This window comes from Rhinolophus hipposideros, assembly GCF_964194185.1.
Source record: "Rhinolophus hipposideros genome assembly, chromosome: 9".
Taxonomy (NCBI): Eukaryota; Metazoa; Chordata; class Mammalia; order Chiroptera; family Rhinolophidae; genus Rhinolophus; species Rhinolophus hipposideros.
In genome coordinates this window covers 13,601,291-13,617,988 of record NC_138055.1, presented here as the reverse complement: position 1 = coordinate 13,617,988, position 16,698 = coordinate 13,601,291, and the positions used below count along the sequence as shown (strand labels likewise).

At 40.3% G+C, this 16,698-nt stretch overlaps 2 protein-coding genes across 6 annotated transcripts in view; one reads left to right on the top strand and one right to left on the bottom strand.

Moving 5' to 3' along the window:
• The window catches only part of MTERF2 (mitochondrial transcription termination factor 2), a 53,785-nt gene that overhangs the window by 22,462 nt on the left and 14,625 nt on the right, over nucleotides 1-16,698 (bottom strand). The window contains exons 4-5 of one of the 4 annotated variants that reach the window (XR_013993935.1): nucleotides 10,360-10,401; nucleotides 4,292-5,599 (exon numbers count right to left, since the gene is read on the bottom strand). The gene's annotated coding sequence lies outside the window, so the exon portion shown is untranslated. Of the gene's footprint in view, nucleotides 1-385; nucleotides 527-4,291; nucleotides 5,600-10,305; nucleotides 10,402-16,698 lie in introns of those variants that run through there. The other 3 variants (XR_013993934.1, XR_013993937.1, XR_013993936.1) reach the window with 3 other exon arrangements.
• Nucleotides 226-15,416, top strand: TMEM263 (transmembrane protein 263). 2 transcript variants are annotated; one of them, XM_081058352.1, is made up of 3 exons: nucleotides 226-557; nucleotides 10,315-10,381; nucleotides 12,524-15,416. In XM_081058352.1, the coding sequence occupies exons 1-3, from the start codon at nucleotides 441-443 to the stop codon at nucleotides 12,808-12,810; spliced, it is 471 nt and encodes a 156-aa protein (XP_080914478.1). In that variant the 5' UTR covers nucleotides 226-440; the 3' UTR covers nucleotides 12,811-15,416. The 2 variants fall into 2 exon arrangements, with proteins under 2 accessions (XP_080914478.1, XP_080914479.1); XM_081058353.1 differs by lacking the exon at nucleotides 226-557 and adding an exon at nucleotides 844-1,214.

The following is a 16,698-nucleotide window of genomic DNA, read 5'->3' as shown; positions in this document are numbered from 1 at the left end:
GCCTTTGCGCAGCCTATCTCGTGTAGTCTTCGCGACACCCTGTGAAGTGGGTTGTAACACGACCCCTCCTTCGACGCGCGGAGAGATGCTTCGCATCCCACGGAGCTCAGGTCCAGAGCGCATCCTCCTCCCTGCCGCCACACTCTCCTCCACACCCTGTACAACGGCCAGCAGCGCCTCTGCCAGGCGAGACCTGAAGCACCGCGCGAGCCAGGCGTGGGTGGCAGGGGGGGAGCGGCCCAAAGCCGGGTTTTGCTAACTGCCAATTCACTTCTCCTTGCACGGCTCAACACCCATTCTCTCGGGCCAATTTCGAGTGCCCGGCGGGCCCTCGGCGTTGCAGTGAGCGCCGGGTGACAAAGACGAATCACAGGGGGGTACTTACTCTCAGAAAGCTCGATTTAAGGGCAGGGAAGCTTTTACAACAAACAGGATCATACATGAGCAATCTCTCTCTCTCTCGTCATCCCTGTCAACCGCCCAGGAAAAGCGAGCCGAGTCCCACAGTGAGGGGCGGAGAGGAGGCCCAGCTCGTCACTCCCCCGGAGAGGAAGCAGGTAAGGAAAGAAGGTTGCGACCCCAGGAAGAAGAAAGAGCAGGGGAAATTGGCGACCGACACACCTGCCCTAGGGCGAAGGTTCTGAATTCCGAGCGACCGTTAGGGTAGCGGAACGACGGCTGCAGGTGGCGGCCGGGGTTTGTGCAACGGCCGCAGCCGCCGGGTTCCCGGGGCTCGGTGCCCCTCGCCGGACCTGATTGGACGGCGGAGAAAAGGAGGCGGGGAGACCCCCGGAGAAGGCGCGCGCGCAGAGCGGCGAGGGGCTCCCGCGGAGGCACCTGGGGGCGAAGGGGCGGGGGCAGGCCTCGGGGGCGTCGCGCGTGCGCACGTCGGCGGGCGGCAGGCAGGGGGCTCCTGGGAGAGCCGGGCAGTTCGAGAAACGGGTGGGCGCGGGAGAGGCCCAGGGTGCGCGTGCGCGTCTGAGGCCGAGCAGCGGGAGGAGGCGGGAGCTGAGGAGGCGACAGAGGGGGCGGGTCGCGTCCGGCGCCACGTCCGCAGCCAGAGGCCGCCGCCTCCGTCAACCGAGTCTTCTGGCTGCACGGCGTGAGGAGGCGCCTCCGGAGTCCGCAGCCACTCGGGCTGCCGCAGCCCTTCTCGGTGCCACCCGCTCCCTCCGCCCGGCGTCGGCCCCAGGCGGCGGCCCCCGACCCCGGCGGTAAGTCGGGCTGCGAGGGTGGGGGATGCCGTGCTGGCCTCCTGCCGTCTTCGCTGTCGCCGTCCTCCGTTAGCTGCCGTGCCTCTCCCCGCCTCGGGCTCCGGGGCCCGGATCCCCGCGTGGGGCCTGTTGGGGGCCCTGAGCGGGGCCGGGGGAGGGGCTGGCGATGCCGGGGGCGGTGGAGGTCCGCCGGCGGGGTGGTGCTCCTGACCTGTCCCCGACTCCTCCGCGGGCATCTGAAATCGGGCTCCCGGTGGAAGCCGCCGCCTGACTTCTAGCCCCTGGGGTGTCAGGCGGGAAATGAGGGCGTCGGCAGCCGCGGAGAGGAGCGGGGGGCAGCCGCGCCGCGTGCCCGGCTCCCGGCCCCGTAACTCCTGACCTGTTGATAAACCTCCCTCGTCGGTCCAGGCGCGCCGGCCTTGGGCCCCGGGGGCAGTCCCAGGGCCGTTCCCGGGCGGGAGAGCTCGACCCCGCGCCCGGCCCAGACCTGGAAGTGCGGGGATGGAGAGGCGTGGGCGGCGCCGGGGGTGACCGGGGCCCGCTGGAGCGCCCGGGGGTGCCACCGCGGACGCCTAGGCTACAGGAAACCGCGCCTGCCAAGCACACGCAGCTTCAAGGCTGCGCCTCAGCTCGCACTTCCAGTCGAATCCCCTCTCCTGAATAAGTCGCCTCTTCTGCGTAAAAGACAGGTTTTGGAACCCTGTGGGATTGGGGGTGCTGGGGGTGCAGCGAGCAGCGGGGGGAGGAGGTGCGGCGCTCGGCCCAGCCGCGCTCCTCCGGGGTCATTTTCTGCCTCTCCTGCCACGTCACTCCCTCTGCTCAAGGGAAAAAAAAAGAAAGACTGGCTAGTGCCTAAAGGGATCAGCGGGGGAGAGGGGGCGCGGGGAAAGGGTCACAGACACCTAGACACACAGAAAACTCTTCCTGTGCGCTCTGAACACGGCGCTAATTCCAAATGAAACATTTACTGTGATTATTTGTTGTGTGCTGTTGTTTAACCTTTACAACTTGCACTGGTGTGGATGCTCTAAAGGCTCCCCGGGAGTATCGTAGTGATACGCGTCAACAGGTACAGGCGTGTGTGTCCGTACCTATGTTTTAAACAGGGAAACAACCTTTAATAAACCCATATGCATCCTGTTTTGATTTTTTTCCACTTTCATTTCTTTAGTCTGTTATAACAGATGCCCCACAAACTATGTTAGGTAAAAATTTGTCCACATGTAGCAAACATTGTTAGAAAAGTTTAAAGCAGTTCTTGTATGTTTTTTTCCCCCCGACTCCAGGAAAATCTTTACCTTTCTTTGTTTCAGTCATTGAGTATTTGTGGTCTTGCAACTTCCTGAAGCTATCTCACTGGATTATATATATAAATACCTTCAGAGTAGGGCCTTTACATGCTTGTTCAGGCTGAAACCTTGGTGCGTAATACAGTGTCTGACACATAGTAGGGACACAAGTGTCTGTTGAGCTAATGCGGTAATAATTTAGTGAAGATGACTGGTGTACTGGTTATCTGGTTTGATAGTATACTGTAATTCTGCTTAATGTTTCATTTAAAGGCAACACGTAAAAATTGCCGTTTTGATATTATCAGTTGTTACTTGTCACTACGGGATCACTTACAAGTTTCACTGCAGATTTTTTTTTTCTTTCCTGCCAGATTCAGTGCATTTCTTGTAGTCTGTTTACTGTTGATTTAATGGACAAGGGCCATTTTTAAAAGCAGCCTGTTCAGGATAGTTGGTTAACTAGAGAAGCCTAAAAACAGTAAGCTCGTGTGTGTGTGTGTGTGTGTGTGTGTGTGTGTGTACTGTATTTCCTCGAAAATAAGACCTAGCTGGACAATCAGCTCTAATGCATCTTTTGAAGCAAAAATTAATCTTATAGTAAAATAAGACCATATAACAACATAACAAGACCAGGTATTATATTATTTTTTGCTCTAAAAAACGCATTAGAGCTGATAGTCTGGCTAGGTGTTATTTTCAGGGAAACACTGTGTGTGTGTGTGTGTGTGTGTGTGTGTGTGTGTGTGTGTGTGTGTGTTGCTTGTTGGTATATGTGTGTTAAAGCTTTGTATAAATATATTTTTGAAATTCCTTGTAGTTATATGGCAAAGAACTCACCCTCACATGGGAATGAGGATGTGACAAAGTTCCTGTACATAGAATAGGTAGAAGAATTTAGCTGATTCGTTTAGTCTTTTTCTTACATGGAAATTAGCACTTACTGGTTAATACCAGGTTTTTGAAGCAGCTTTGAATGTAAAATGTTGTACACTGTATTTTATACAACTTGCTAATGCTGTTTACCTTCCTTTGGTACACAGAGGGGTGTTTAGCCATAGGCAAATTTACATACCATTTTCAGACTTTGTTTTCATTATTAATGAAAACTTTATATATATGTAAAGTGACACCAGATATCCACAAATAACATCGATTCATCCGTTTTCCTTTAAAAAAAAAACAAACTTCCTAAGAAACATTTGTTTACTTTTTTCTGTTATCAGAAGAAATGACTTTCTAGGGAACAGTGTTCTTAGAAATCCTTGCTCACTATATTTGCCAGCTACTGTATCTGATACTATGGTACTGGACAAGAATTATTTCTCCCCGGCCTAAAATGCTTACAGTTACTGCCAGTGAACTGCAGTCTCCAGCAAAGTCGTCTTTTACATTTCATAGTTTCTTTTAAAAAGCACACACTTACAATCAGTTTTAGTTGGTATAGTTTGTTCATGTCAGGACCAAATGGTAACACTGCTTATGTCCATAGAATAAGTTAAATTATTCTGATTTAAAGGCTGTTTTCTGTCTTTACCATCCTTAGGAAAGGGCGCTTTTTAATATAAACTTGTCCATTCTGAGTTCCTAGAGAGCAGACATTTCTTTGGTGTTTCAATGAGATTAAGTTGGTAAGTGCAGGGAAAGTGTCTCCACACTGGACGGTGCTCGCTGGTGTAGAGCAGTCCTGTTTCTTTAACCACGCTGCAGTCTCCGTGCCTGCCAGGAGGCCTGCATATAGTAGCGACCCAAGTGGATGGTGAAGTAATGACTCAGTTTAAGGCAGATAGTTTGCATAGAATTTAGTAATTTTGTTTAAGGATAACACATTTAAAAAGTCATTTGTGACACTTTTACTGTCGGTTAGTTGTCTCCATGTGTATACTTATAAATTTTACTAGCAGATTATCTTAGTGACACAGTGATAATGCCCATAAAGAGATAATATCACTAAAAGTTTGACACATATATGTGTGGGGAGGTTGGGAATGGTTTATGTGAAGAAAAAGTACAGATGGCATTACATATAACTAAGGATTTTAGCAAAAATACCTTTATAAGGTAACTTATCAAATTGGGAGTTTAGAAAAAAATACATATATATTTCAGATACCATGGCTTTTACATAATTTTTATTGCCTAAGAGTTTTAGAGGAATTTTAATACTGCATACTTGCTGTTAATACCAGTGATGTACAAGAAACTCAAACATAAAAAAAAAATCCAAGTCTTACATACCAAATAATGTCTGTGGCCCCTTAGGACTTGCAGAGCCCTGTTATAGCAAGTTCCTCTGTCTAGGTAGCCAGGCTTCTGGCCTGCAGAGCTCCAGATTTTGTTTTATTGTTTATTGATAATCCTGTTGGTATCTGTTGCGAACGATATTAAATTTAACTATTAATGTTTCTGTATAATAGTGTATTTCAAACTCTTCTACCAAAAATACTCCTAACTTAAGAGCCTTCCATGGGGGAGGTGGGAATGTGGTTGGGCTGGGAAGAGGGCTGGTAAATTTCAGAGTGTACACTGAAGAAGCTCCAGGCAAGAATGAAATTTCTTGCAAGTCTAGTAATCTTAAACAATTCTCAAGCCCTTTAAACTTTTTAATTAGTGTATATTTAAAAACTAAATAGTATTTTAAATTACTGTGTAGTAAAATATAAAATACATGCATCATGTGTCTCCTGTGTCCTTGAAGCCCCTGACATAGCACTGCCTGTTCTTACAGAAGTACATTTGAAAGGCACAATTCCAGCTTAAAGTATTTTTATAACCAAAAATCTGGACCATATACCCGTATTGGTTTGCATCTTTTCTTGTGATGCTTAAAGTTAATGTGTACACAAGCGATATTTTTATCCCACTTACTCCACAAATGTTGTATCCCACAAATATGTGTCAGTTTACAGCAAAAACATGCACAAACAAAAAAGTAAGAATATAAGTAAGATATTCCAATTGCAGACGAGGGAAAATTGCAGTACAAATGGAGGTCTTGAGAAGGTGTGGAGTTTGGGGGTGATGGAAGTAGGACACAACTATGCAGGCCACAGGATTGTACCTAGTTGAGCAGTAGTCATTTTAGATATAAGCTTCCTAGAAGCCAAAGGGAAAAGGGAGACATCACATCTTTGTAGCTTTTAAACAGGAAAGTACATAGATCTCAAAGAGAAGGGAACATGCTAAATATTTGGGGGGAAACAAAAGGTTTTCTGAATACCTCTAAAGAAATTTCTTCTGTAGACCTCCATGTCAAAGCTGTCAAGTGATGCAGTGGGTAATTCCTTAACATGTAGGAATAGCCTGCATAAGTCTGTCTGTTAGGGTTTCCTTCCCAGGGACATAACCGGGAACAAAAACGCAGTGATGTCATTTTCCTCAAGTCAGCATTTTGCGATTCAGGTACATTGTTCTTTGGATGTTTTGCGGATGAAAACCTAGAATAACTAGGTAGATGAACTGTATAATCTTTTAAAATATCCTTTATGTATATCACTGATTCCCACGAATTAAAAGTATGTATTTTTCTTTAATTATAAAAGCAACACCTGTTTATCATAGAAAATTAAAATACAGGTGTTAAATATGTATTTCTATGTATGGAAATTATATACTTGCATATGTACCGATTAATGTAATTCTTCCCTATCCCCTAGTGGCAATCTTTATCATGACTTGGGTATACTTCCTTATAGTATTTCTGTGTGCATTTTTTTAAAAGTTGGATATGCCTTTTATATTCTCTAAATATAACATTAGCATTTCCCCATAGTATTTGATCTTTATAAATTATTTTAATGTCTGCATTATGTGTATCTTTAGGAAACTTAAAATTCATCTCTTGCCTTCCACGAGGCTGTACTCATTTGACTGTTCATGTTCAGGTATAGTGTGTGTTTTGTTGGCTTCTCTTTCACACACCTCTTAAGTATGAGCAGTCCAATTATCAGTCTACTTCTCTCTCATCACTCTTTTCCTGGATCACATCACGTCCGTCCCCCATGTCTTTAGCTACCACTTCGAACTACTCTCAGGCCCTCAACTGTAACTCAGACTTCATGCTGAGTTTCAGGCCCCTTAAATCCAATGGCCTGCTAAACATCTCCTGTGGGTACCCTAAAGGCATCTCCAGTACAGCTGTTCAAAAACAAGTCGGTTCATTGTACCTGCAGTCAACAATAATGTATTGTACACTTAATTGGGTAGTTAAGTGTTCTTACCACAATAAAAGTCCTTCATCTTCTTTCAGAAGTTAATGGTTTCTCTTTTCCTATCACATGTTCATCGTCTGTGCCTACTTAGTTGCTCATACCAGAAATTTTACATCCTCTATTCTCCTTTTATCTCACAGTAATACCGAAGTTATGTTCTACTTCATACAAAACAAACAAAAAAACCTCAACTATTTGAGCAGCCGTCACACATCAGTCATTGATTATGGCTCTGGGACTGAGCAGTGAACAAAACGAAACCTTGTTCTCCTGGAGCTTACATTCTAATTGAGCGAGACATAAACAGATACATATATCAGTGACAGTAAGAACAAAGAAGAAAAGAGCAGGGTTAGGTGAAAATGATAGAGGAGCAGGAGGGTGCTTATCTATTCTGAGGTGATCAGGGAAGACCTCTGATAAGGGGACTTTTGCACTAGGACCTGAAGGAAGGAAGGAAGCAAAGCCATGTACGTATTTTGGGTACAAGCCTTTCAGGAGAAGGTGAGCAAGGAAGCTCCCGTGTTGCTAGGCTGGAATGAACAAGAGGCAAGTGGTAGGAAATGATATCAGAGTGTTAGATGTCAGGCCTCAAAGGTGAAGGGATGGATTCTGGAATTTATTCTGAGAAAAACAGGAAGCATTGGGAGGGTTGTAAGCAAAGTATGACATGGTTAAACGGTCTAGCCTTCCAACGGTGGAAGCTCAGAGGCCAGTTACGGGATTTGGTAGTCCAAGTAAGAGATTATTATGTAGGCCTGGTCAATAGTGCTAGCAGTAGAGGTGGTGAGTAGTCATATTCTGGATTCATTTAGGCAACAATTACCGATGATTAGATGGGAATGTAAAAAAGGAGAAAATCAAGGGTGACTCCTAGGATTTTGGCCCAAACATTTATTTAAACAGGAAAAACTGGCAAGAGTTCAGACTTATTCCATGTCACTGGACTACTGAAGTAGACATTTACTGTATTTAATCTCTCCTTCCATCTGTCCTTGTTTCAGTAACCTCCTTAAAGCACAGGTCTGACAGTGTTACTGCTCATGGCTTCTCACCGCCTGCTCACAGAAGGATAATGTCAGCTCATTTTACATTAATCTGCATGTCTTTTATGCTATTGTTGTATAAAGCAGCTCTAATTTTTTACATGGAAGTCTTTTTCTTTTTTAAATTATAACATGGAAAAAATATTACTTTTTAAGGAGTTCTGTATTAGGAGGAAAAGACTTAGTGGGGATTTGTAGGATATATACAGAAAGGTAGTTTTGAAATGTATACAATTGCTACCACATCTGTTTTTTAAACTCCAGCTAAAATATGTAAGATGTATATGTGTATATAATTTCCCCATATTTCTTATGGGCATGGTCACATCTGTTGCTTAGTGGTCAGCCAGGCGCTCTCCTGGACTTGTATGTGTATGGCACACAGTGGGGCTACAGTGATGAGCAGACTACACAAACTGTCTCTCTCCTAGGAATTAACAGTCTAGTGGGGAAGAAAGGAGCTCCAGAATAATTAGTTATTCCTTAGGAAGTGAGACACATATTCTGCCAGGAATTTCTGCATGTTTTGTTTTGAATCTGTTAAGTAGTATTCTCATCTTAGAATTAGGGCTAGAATATCTTTAATTTCTATTTTATATTTCCTAAACAGCAAGGATCTGATGAAGTTATTTGTCCTCAGCCACACAGCTTATGGTCAAGTTGGGATTCAAACTTAAGACTGTCTGATCCCAGAACCTTAAACACTATGCTATATAATTCCTCATGATCTTACCATGATGATAAATTAAAGAAATATGAATATGAATGGAAATAAATTTAACATTCTGGTTTAAGAGAGCTTTAAAATTAAGGCTAGTCAGTCAAGAACTCCTCCCAGTAATGCAGCAGCTGATTTTTTTTCCTTTTTTTTTTGTCAGAGATTACGTGTCTTTACTTTTTAAATCTTAAGTGTGTATGGGATGACGTGCTAAATTCACAAGCCAGACCAGCATAAGATGAGGTGCTCTTGATAAGTAGCCTGAGTCAGGGCACTTGACATGTGCTCCTGGAATCTGTGGGGTGCAGTGAAGTCCCACTTTACACAGGATTTAGGTTTTAAAGGCATTGCAAGTTGAATTGCATGCAGGTAAAATTACCTTTGAAAAATCCCACTTCTCACAACCACTACCTCTGCCACCCTCAGTCACGACCAATGTTTTCTGCCTCAATTCCTGAAATATATTAGGAAATATGGATGAATTTTTATCTGATCATCTGGTGCTTTAAAAGCAGTAGGAAAGGGAAACTTCCCTTGACCTTTCTTTGATCACTTAAAATTAACCATTTTGTTCTAAAACATGCTGCAATATGTATGAACCTTGAAAACATGCTAAGTCTCTGGATGTAATTACTTTTTTGTTGTTATGGTGAGAACATTTTATCTTTTAGCACTGAATTTCAAGTATATAATACATTATTGTTATCTATAGTCACCATGCTGTACATGCTGTATATTAGATCCCCAGAACTTACTCATAACTGGAAGTTTGCACCCTTTGACCAAAATCTCCCCATTTACCCCATCCCCCACCCCTCAGCTCCTGGCAACCACCGATCTACTGGGTTTCAGCCTTTTTAGATCCCACATATAAGTGAAGACATACAGTATTTGCCTTTCTTTGACTTATTTCATTTAGCACAATACCCTTAAGGTTCATCCATGTTGTCATAAATGGCAGGATTTCACAATATCCTTTTAATCTTTGTTGTATATGCACAGATACAGTAATTTAGGCTCCATGGTTTTATGACTAGGAAATACTTAGTTCACTGCTAGGACCATATCCCGCGTTTTCTGGCCAAGCAAGAAAAGTTTTAGACCAGTCTTGACTTGTTTTAATTTTTACTTAGTCAAGTGAATATAAAAGCAAATATTTTAAAATAGTAAAGGAAATTGTGAAAAGAAAGTTTAACTACATTTTCTTCATCCCAACATAGTTTTTATTTGTTAGGTTCCCTTACTAGTACTTAGAGGTAATCATAGTCTATAAATATTTTTTCATAGATTTTGAATTCTTTTGTTGCCTATTTATAAGAGCTCTAAAAACACCTGTAAAATGTAATCAAAATCCATCTCTTAGTGATTTGGATTGGTGTCATCTTTATAGAAGGATGTCATATTTTTTAGAAATTTTTCACATAGAACACATTTTTTTTAGTCATACCTAGCACAGGTTTTCTTTAAGTCTGTTGTGAAATAAATTATAGTTAAGTTATTCAGTATTCTATAGGAGGAAGCACTTAAAATTTCTGTCTCCTAACCCCTACCTTCCAACTTTTTCAATTAGTCATCTTCAGTTTACATTGAAACAGCAGTAACAACGTAGGAAAGCTTGTATTATGCTGTCATTCTTTGATTGGTATTTGAGATAAGATTTATAATCCACTAGTGTAATTAAAAGTACTCCTTAAGTACCATGAAGGAAGAAACAAGATGAAGTAGACTTGTGAAGGGTATTTTAAAATGTTGTTTATCTGAATAAAGTCTTAATTGAGCATGTGGTAAGAGGTAGTCTCACATTTTGAGATTAAAATGTGTGTGTGTGTTTTTTAGGAGATCATGAATCAGGCAGATAAAAATCAAGAAATCCCATCTTACCTTAGTGATGAACCACCAGAAGGTAAGTGTACATCTGTAACACTAAGAATGGAAAAAAATGTCTTAGTGAATTAAAGTTATGATGGTTTTTATTAAATTTAACATACCTATTGACCTCGTCAGTAAATATGTTCCAAAAATAACTGAAGATAAACCTTTTTAGCCTTTAAAAACAAAACAGATATTGGTGAATGGGAATATAATGTAACTGTTTTATTACATATGATCTATTTTTCTGTTACTCTTATTATTTTAAAACCATTTCACACGAAAGAATGTCCTTTCATTTGTAGAGTGGAGGTGGTGTGCAGAGGAAAGATGTTTAGTTTTGATGTTGTGCATACAAAAACTCAGGAGGCACTTGGGATTTGTTAACTCCTGTTATTTCATTACATTATAATTGGTAGCTCTCTCTTATATTAGGGTATTAGGGTTTGCTTAATTCAAATTCTCTTTGTTTGAAAACTGTGATATTATGAATCATTTTATTCTTACCTTTACTTCAGAAATCCTTGGAAACACTAACCACAATTAAGTGTTCTGACTATATACAGAAAATGCCGATAAGCATTTTTTATTTATGGTTTTGGTATAATTATAACAATTCAAGTAGTGATCTCCTTGGACAACAGCATGTTTGCACAGGACAATCATTAGGTAAGAAAGAATCAAACTGAAGAATAGGGATGAAGTGGCCGACAAACCAGAATGGAGCAGCAGAGACGAGGCTGTCTCTGGGAAGAGGCCCGGGCTGACCTTCTTGCCCTGGGTATTGCATTTCCTTCCCAGTTCTATTACCACTGTCCAAGAGTTCCTTTCTACATTTCTTATGTTGGTAGGCAAAATAAAATTGTTAGGAAAATAAACAGAATGAAAAGTTCATACTTAAGCCTAAAAAAGGATAGAGGTAACTAAGCTGGTTAGTTTTAGTTTAGTTTGGTGGAGAAATAGCCTAGAAAATTATTAGCTCATCTGTTTTCCTTCATTTTTTAGGACTAGAATCCTAGAGTTTTGAAAAGTTAGGACTCAGTGAGAAAATTAATAAGGACTCTGTGAAAAAGTCATCAGGAATGGGATAGATAAAGGCTGGCCAGGAGCATGATTGTCAAGGAAGAGAATGAGCCTCAGGAATGGCTGTGTGGCAACCTGCTAAACAGTAGTAGTCTGCAGAGTAGATAGTTTATATGGTGGTAATTAAGAACACACTGTAATTGAAGACTAACAGCATTAAGATTTATCTGATTTGACTAAGAAAATTGTCTTCATTAAATGCAGATGCACCAAATTTGGCATAGCAGGATAATCCTACATGAGGTATTCAGCATGAAGCAGTTACATGTTCTATCCTGAAATCAGGATTTTCCACCTTAGTGTTAGTGACCTTGATTACAAAATAATTACCAATTATGAAATCCTTTCCATTATAATATGATTAATGCAGAGCCCCTCCCCCCTTATCTGCAGGGGATACATTCAAAGACCCCCAGTGGATGCCTGAAACCTTGGCTAGTACTGAACCCTCTATATACTGTGTTTTTCCTATACATGTGTACCTATGACAAAGTTTAATTTATCAATTAGGCACAGTAAGAGATTAACAAGAATAACTGCTAATTAAATAGAATTATAACAATATACTGTAATAGAAATTATGTGACTGTGGTCTCAAAATACCTTCCTGTCCTGTATGTGCAGTGTGGGAGCGCTGGGCATTGGATGATTCACCTCTGGGGTGGGAGGGAGGGCGACACCACAAGATTTCATCGTGCTACTCAGAATGGCATGCAATTTAAAGCTTATGAATTGTTTATATTTCTAGAATTTTCCATATAGTATTTTCAGACCATAGTTGACTGTGGGTAACTGAAACTGCTTAAATGAAACTGCAGATAAGGGGAACTACCATACATTCAGATGCTTATTATTTCTTGTCTTTTATTTCAGCTATTTAATAATATATATTAACTGTGCTTATTACTCAAATAATTTCAATTAAAAATTGTTTTTTATAAATTTAGCCATTGCCAAATATGGAAATTTGTATTTATGTGGTTAACCGTATCTGAACAACCTCCTGATGCTTAAGAAGTTTTAGGTTATTTAATGATTTGTACTGTTCTTATAAAGACATATATTTAACAGTCTCATGGTATTTTCTCATTAGGTTCAATAAAAGATCACCCACAGCAGCAACCAGGCATGTTGTCCCGTGTGACGGGGGGTATCTTCAGTGTTACAAAGGGAGCTGTTGGTGCCACCATTGGTGGTGTGGCTTGGATTGGTGGAAAGAGTCTGGAGGTGACCAAAACAGCTGTTACAACTGTGCCTTCCATGGGAATCGGGCTGGTGAAAGGAGGCGTGTCTGCTGTGGCTGGAGGTGTTACAGCTGTTGGGTCTGCTGTTGTAAACAAAGTGCCCTTAACAGGAAAGAAGAAAGACAAATCTGACTAAAACATGGAGATACACTTGCTCTCCACAGCATTATGATGCCAGTGGCATTGATTGCTAAATTACGGACTACAACTAAGTCAACTGTTTTGGACGTTTATCTTCTAAACTGCTGTGTTGAAAGTATTGATGACTGGCTTTCGTCTAAAAAGAAGAAGAGACCAATACTAGCACAGTGTATGAAGGAGTCTCATACTTAAATTCCAGCTTTTATCTGGTGAAATGTTACACTTATTCAGTTGTAACTGAAGATATGATGTATTTGAATATTTACTATAAGTCTTTTAGTTTAACTAAAAATGTGAAAGTTGAATTTAGTGATGATCTTTATAGTTCCATATGTATGTGCCAGGTAACTCATCTGCCCCTTAAGAAGGGAACCTTGAACTACATAAACTAACTTTGATGTGCCTAATAGTTTCAGATGTCTTAGGTTTTTTTTTTAATAACCATAGTTGATTAGGCCAGAGGCATTCTTTTCTTATTTAAGCTGGTAAAAGTAGCAGGACTTAGAGAAGTTTAAGAGAAAAGATAAGTGGTTTTATGATACCGAGTGTTAACCATCTTGTGTTAGACATGCATTATATTAATTTAATCATTGATGCCTTACAAAAAAAAAACATTTAATACCCTAAATATGTGCAGTTCTTAGAATTATACATGGATTGTCTTAAAAGTTGTTTGTGAAATTAGTTTTCCCTCTTAAGAATCTCAGGAGTTACGGGGTAAAGGCATTTCTTGCTCTCAGCAGATAAGAATGTTTGTTAACTGTCAGTAGTTATAACCAAATTGTATGCTTCAACCTGGGCTCACGCTCCCATCATCAGTACACTTCACACTGCCCAAGGAATGTTTCTTTGCTGGTCAGAAGCTATGTTGGAAGAGTTTCAGATTAAGGCAGAACAAATGAAGTTCTTAAGAATTACCTAGAACATCCAAGATACACAAAGAATTCTTCACAACTGCTTTATCTCTAGGATGGTTAAATTATTAAGTTAAATTATTAGTACCCCCTTTTAAAAACAGGAAAAGCAACCACAAATATGTGGGGGCTGACTTTTAAATTGAATAAAAAGGACTCCATAAGTTAGTTTCGAATGTAAAACATATACCTAAGTGCTTTTAATGGTTTACAGGCTTTTAAAATATGTTACCTTACCATTCTTTAAAGCAGCTGTAGACTTTGTACCAGCTTCCAAGTCAACTTGAGGCAGGGAATTGAAGTGTTTGATTACGGATGATAAGTGTGTCATGTCTTAACGTATCTCATTATGTCTCATTCATTCTCAAAGAATATGACTTAGCTGGAATTCATCTCTTTGGATTTTGTTTCATGTTCAGTTTCATAAAAAATTTTAAAAGTGGCATATATATATATTTGGCATTCCTCTTAACTAAAGGTTATTATCCAAACCTGAAAAAAATCTTAGTTTTCTTTATAGTTAAATCTGGAAATCTGCCTCTATTCTGCAGTTTTTTTGTTTTGTTTTCCTTACAAGGTGAGGGAGGAAAGGTGTGAAGCTTTGGAGAAAATAAGTCAAATAGCATCCCTGAGAACTTAAAACCGATCACTCTGGCACTCAAGGCTTACATGTTTGTAAATGACTGAGTTTTTCATTAATGTGGATTAATCAATGGATAAGAACATAACTGTTAAAAGCTTTCATAAATACCAAATCAACAGAGGTTCTTGAACCTTTCTACAGTATACAAAACTGAAGTTGTTAAGGAGTTCAAATCATCAGAAATTATGTGGCCATTTATTTCATGCTGTCTGATTTAAGGTATACTTGTTGGTATATCTGGTCAAATGTCATAATTAGCAAAGGGTTTTTTTAAAAAACTCCAAAATTAATAAACACAAATAATGATCTGAATAATGGTATCAGAGAACTCATTTCCTGCTATTTGGAAGAAATTGCTTCATTGTTAGTTTATATGTCTAATTTATCTTCTATAGTCATAGGCTCAGCTGTGCTTTGTACCTGGATTTCTAAATATAGTTTAGTTTACTGGATGCTTGCATATTTATTTTCAACTTTGTTGTCTTTAATGTCACTTGAGGAAAATGGTTGTAATTAATTTCTGCTATAGAACAGCCTACTGGTAACTGGTATATTTTATCTTACCAAGTTTGTTTTAAATTATAAAGTACACTTTGTTCAGGAGAGGCTTCTGCAATGATAGCAGAGAAGTGTACAAATGAACATTACAGAGGTTCTTGAACTAAACTTGCCATGTGATGTGTATAGCAGTACACTTGAGTCTTTTCCAGTTTATTTTTGTAGATTAGCAATTTGACCTGTTAAACAGTACTAGTTCACTTCAAGAAACTAAGGTTCTTGTATACTCCTGGAGGCATCTGTTATTAAGCTTATCTTTTGAGTGGGTATTGGCACAATTTATGTGACCCACCGGAATGACTGATATAATAATGTTGACATTATTAATCCTGCACTTAGTGAAATAGCGGATGAAATAACTGATGACTGAATTTTTTTTGTATTAAAATGGGAAAATAATACATGAATCTGTTAATGAAAGCACTACAATCTGCAAAGATGAAATGTTTCTTAAAGATCTATGGAAATAAAGGAAATTTTAAAACAGGGTAGTCTTAAAATTTTTAGTTACACAGCAGTTCAGAAAGTACTGTAGCCAGTTTTTAAATTTTTTGATGTTAATGCACAGACAAAACATTTCTGAATATGTATTTTAATGGCAACACAATAATGAAATACAAATATACTTTAAACAGCTCTAGTAAAGGTTAGATATGTAGATTTCTAGGTTTTACCCTACCTTGCTGAATCTCTGCAGTGTGGGGCCCAGGACTAAAGGTAAAAAACCCCTGCAGGTGAATTCTATGCACTCCAAAATTGGGGTGAAGTTATAAAGTATGGAGACTGATGGAGAAGTTCAAAGTAGGGAGCACTTCCCTTTGTCCTAAGCAGCTGTGAAAACAATGTGCACCCTCTTAGTGGGCAGAAATGACTCAGGGATGGGAGCCAGTTGGAGGAAGGCAGAAAATTGGTATTTACTGGGCATCTACTTACCCACCATGTGCTATTTATCCATTATCTGATGTAATCAATATGAGGAAAGTTATCTCTTTACAAATACGGAACAGGTTAACTTTCAATGTTAGTTGGATTTCCCATGTATCTTCTGAATTAGTGTTAAGTCACAACTTTTCCAGCTATGTCCAGAAACAGAAGTGGGGCTACTCAGTAACTAGTCCTTCATTCTGCTGTTGACATTCAATGCTGCCTAATGCTTGACTTACCAGGCTGTCTAATTTAAGCTCACTGGAGTCTTCACTTGGGCAGCTAATTACTTTTGCCACAGTAATGAATTTGGTGTAATTATACATAAATTATTTAAGGAAATATTTTTGTTATTAGAGCTTTATTCCCACAGGAAATAAAATCTGACTTGTATTTTATGTAAGAATATCTCTCCCCCTGCTATGTTGATTTTGAATATCTTAAATTTTATTCATAGAAAAATGTGAATAAGAATGCAAAAATGGAAAAAGGCAGACAGTAGATACCAAGATGGCGCAGTAGGTAAACGCTGGGCTTACCTTCTCTCACAACCACATGAAAATTAACAACTAATCTACAAAACAACCATTATTAAGAATCACCTAAAATCTTGCTGAACTGAAGCCCTTCAACTAAGGACGTGCAGAAGAAGCCACCTCCACACGGGTAGGAAGGGCAGAGACACAGAACAGGCTGGTCCCACACTGCATGTGACCATCAAAGATCAGGAGGGATATTTCAACTGGGCGGGGTCTCCCCCATCCCCCAGATGAGCGAGAGGTCCCAGCCCCAGCCCAGCCCAGGGTTCCAGTGCCAGGAGAGAAGTCCCCATAACTTCTGGGTG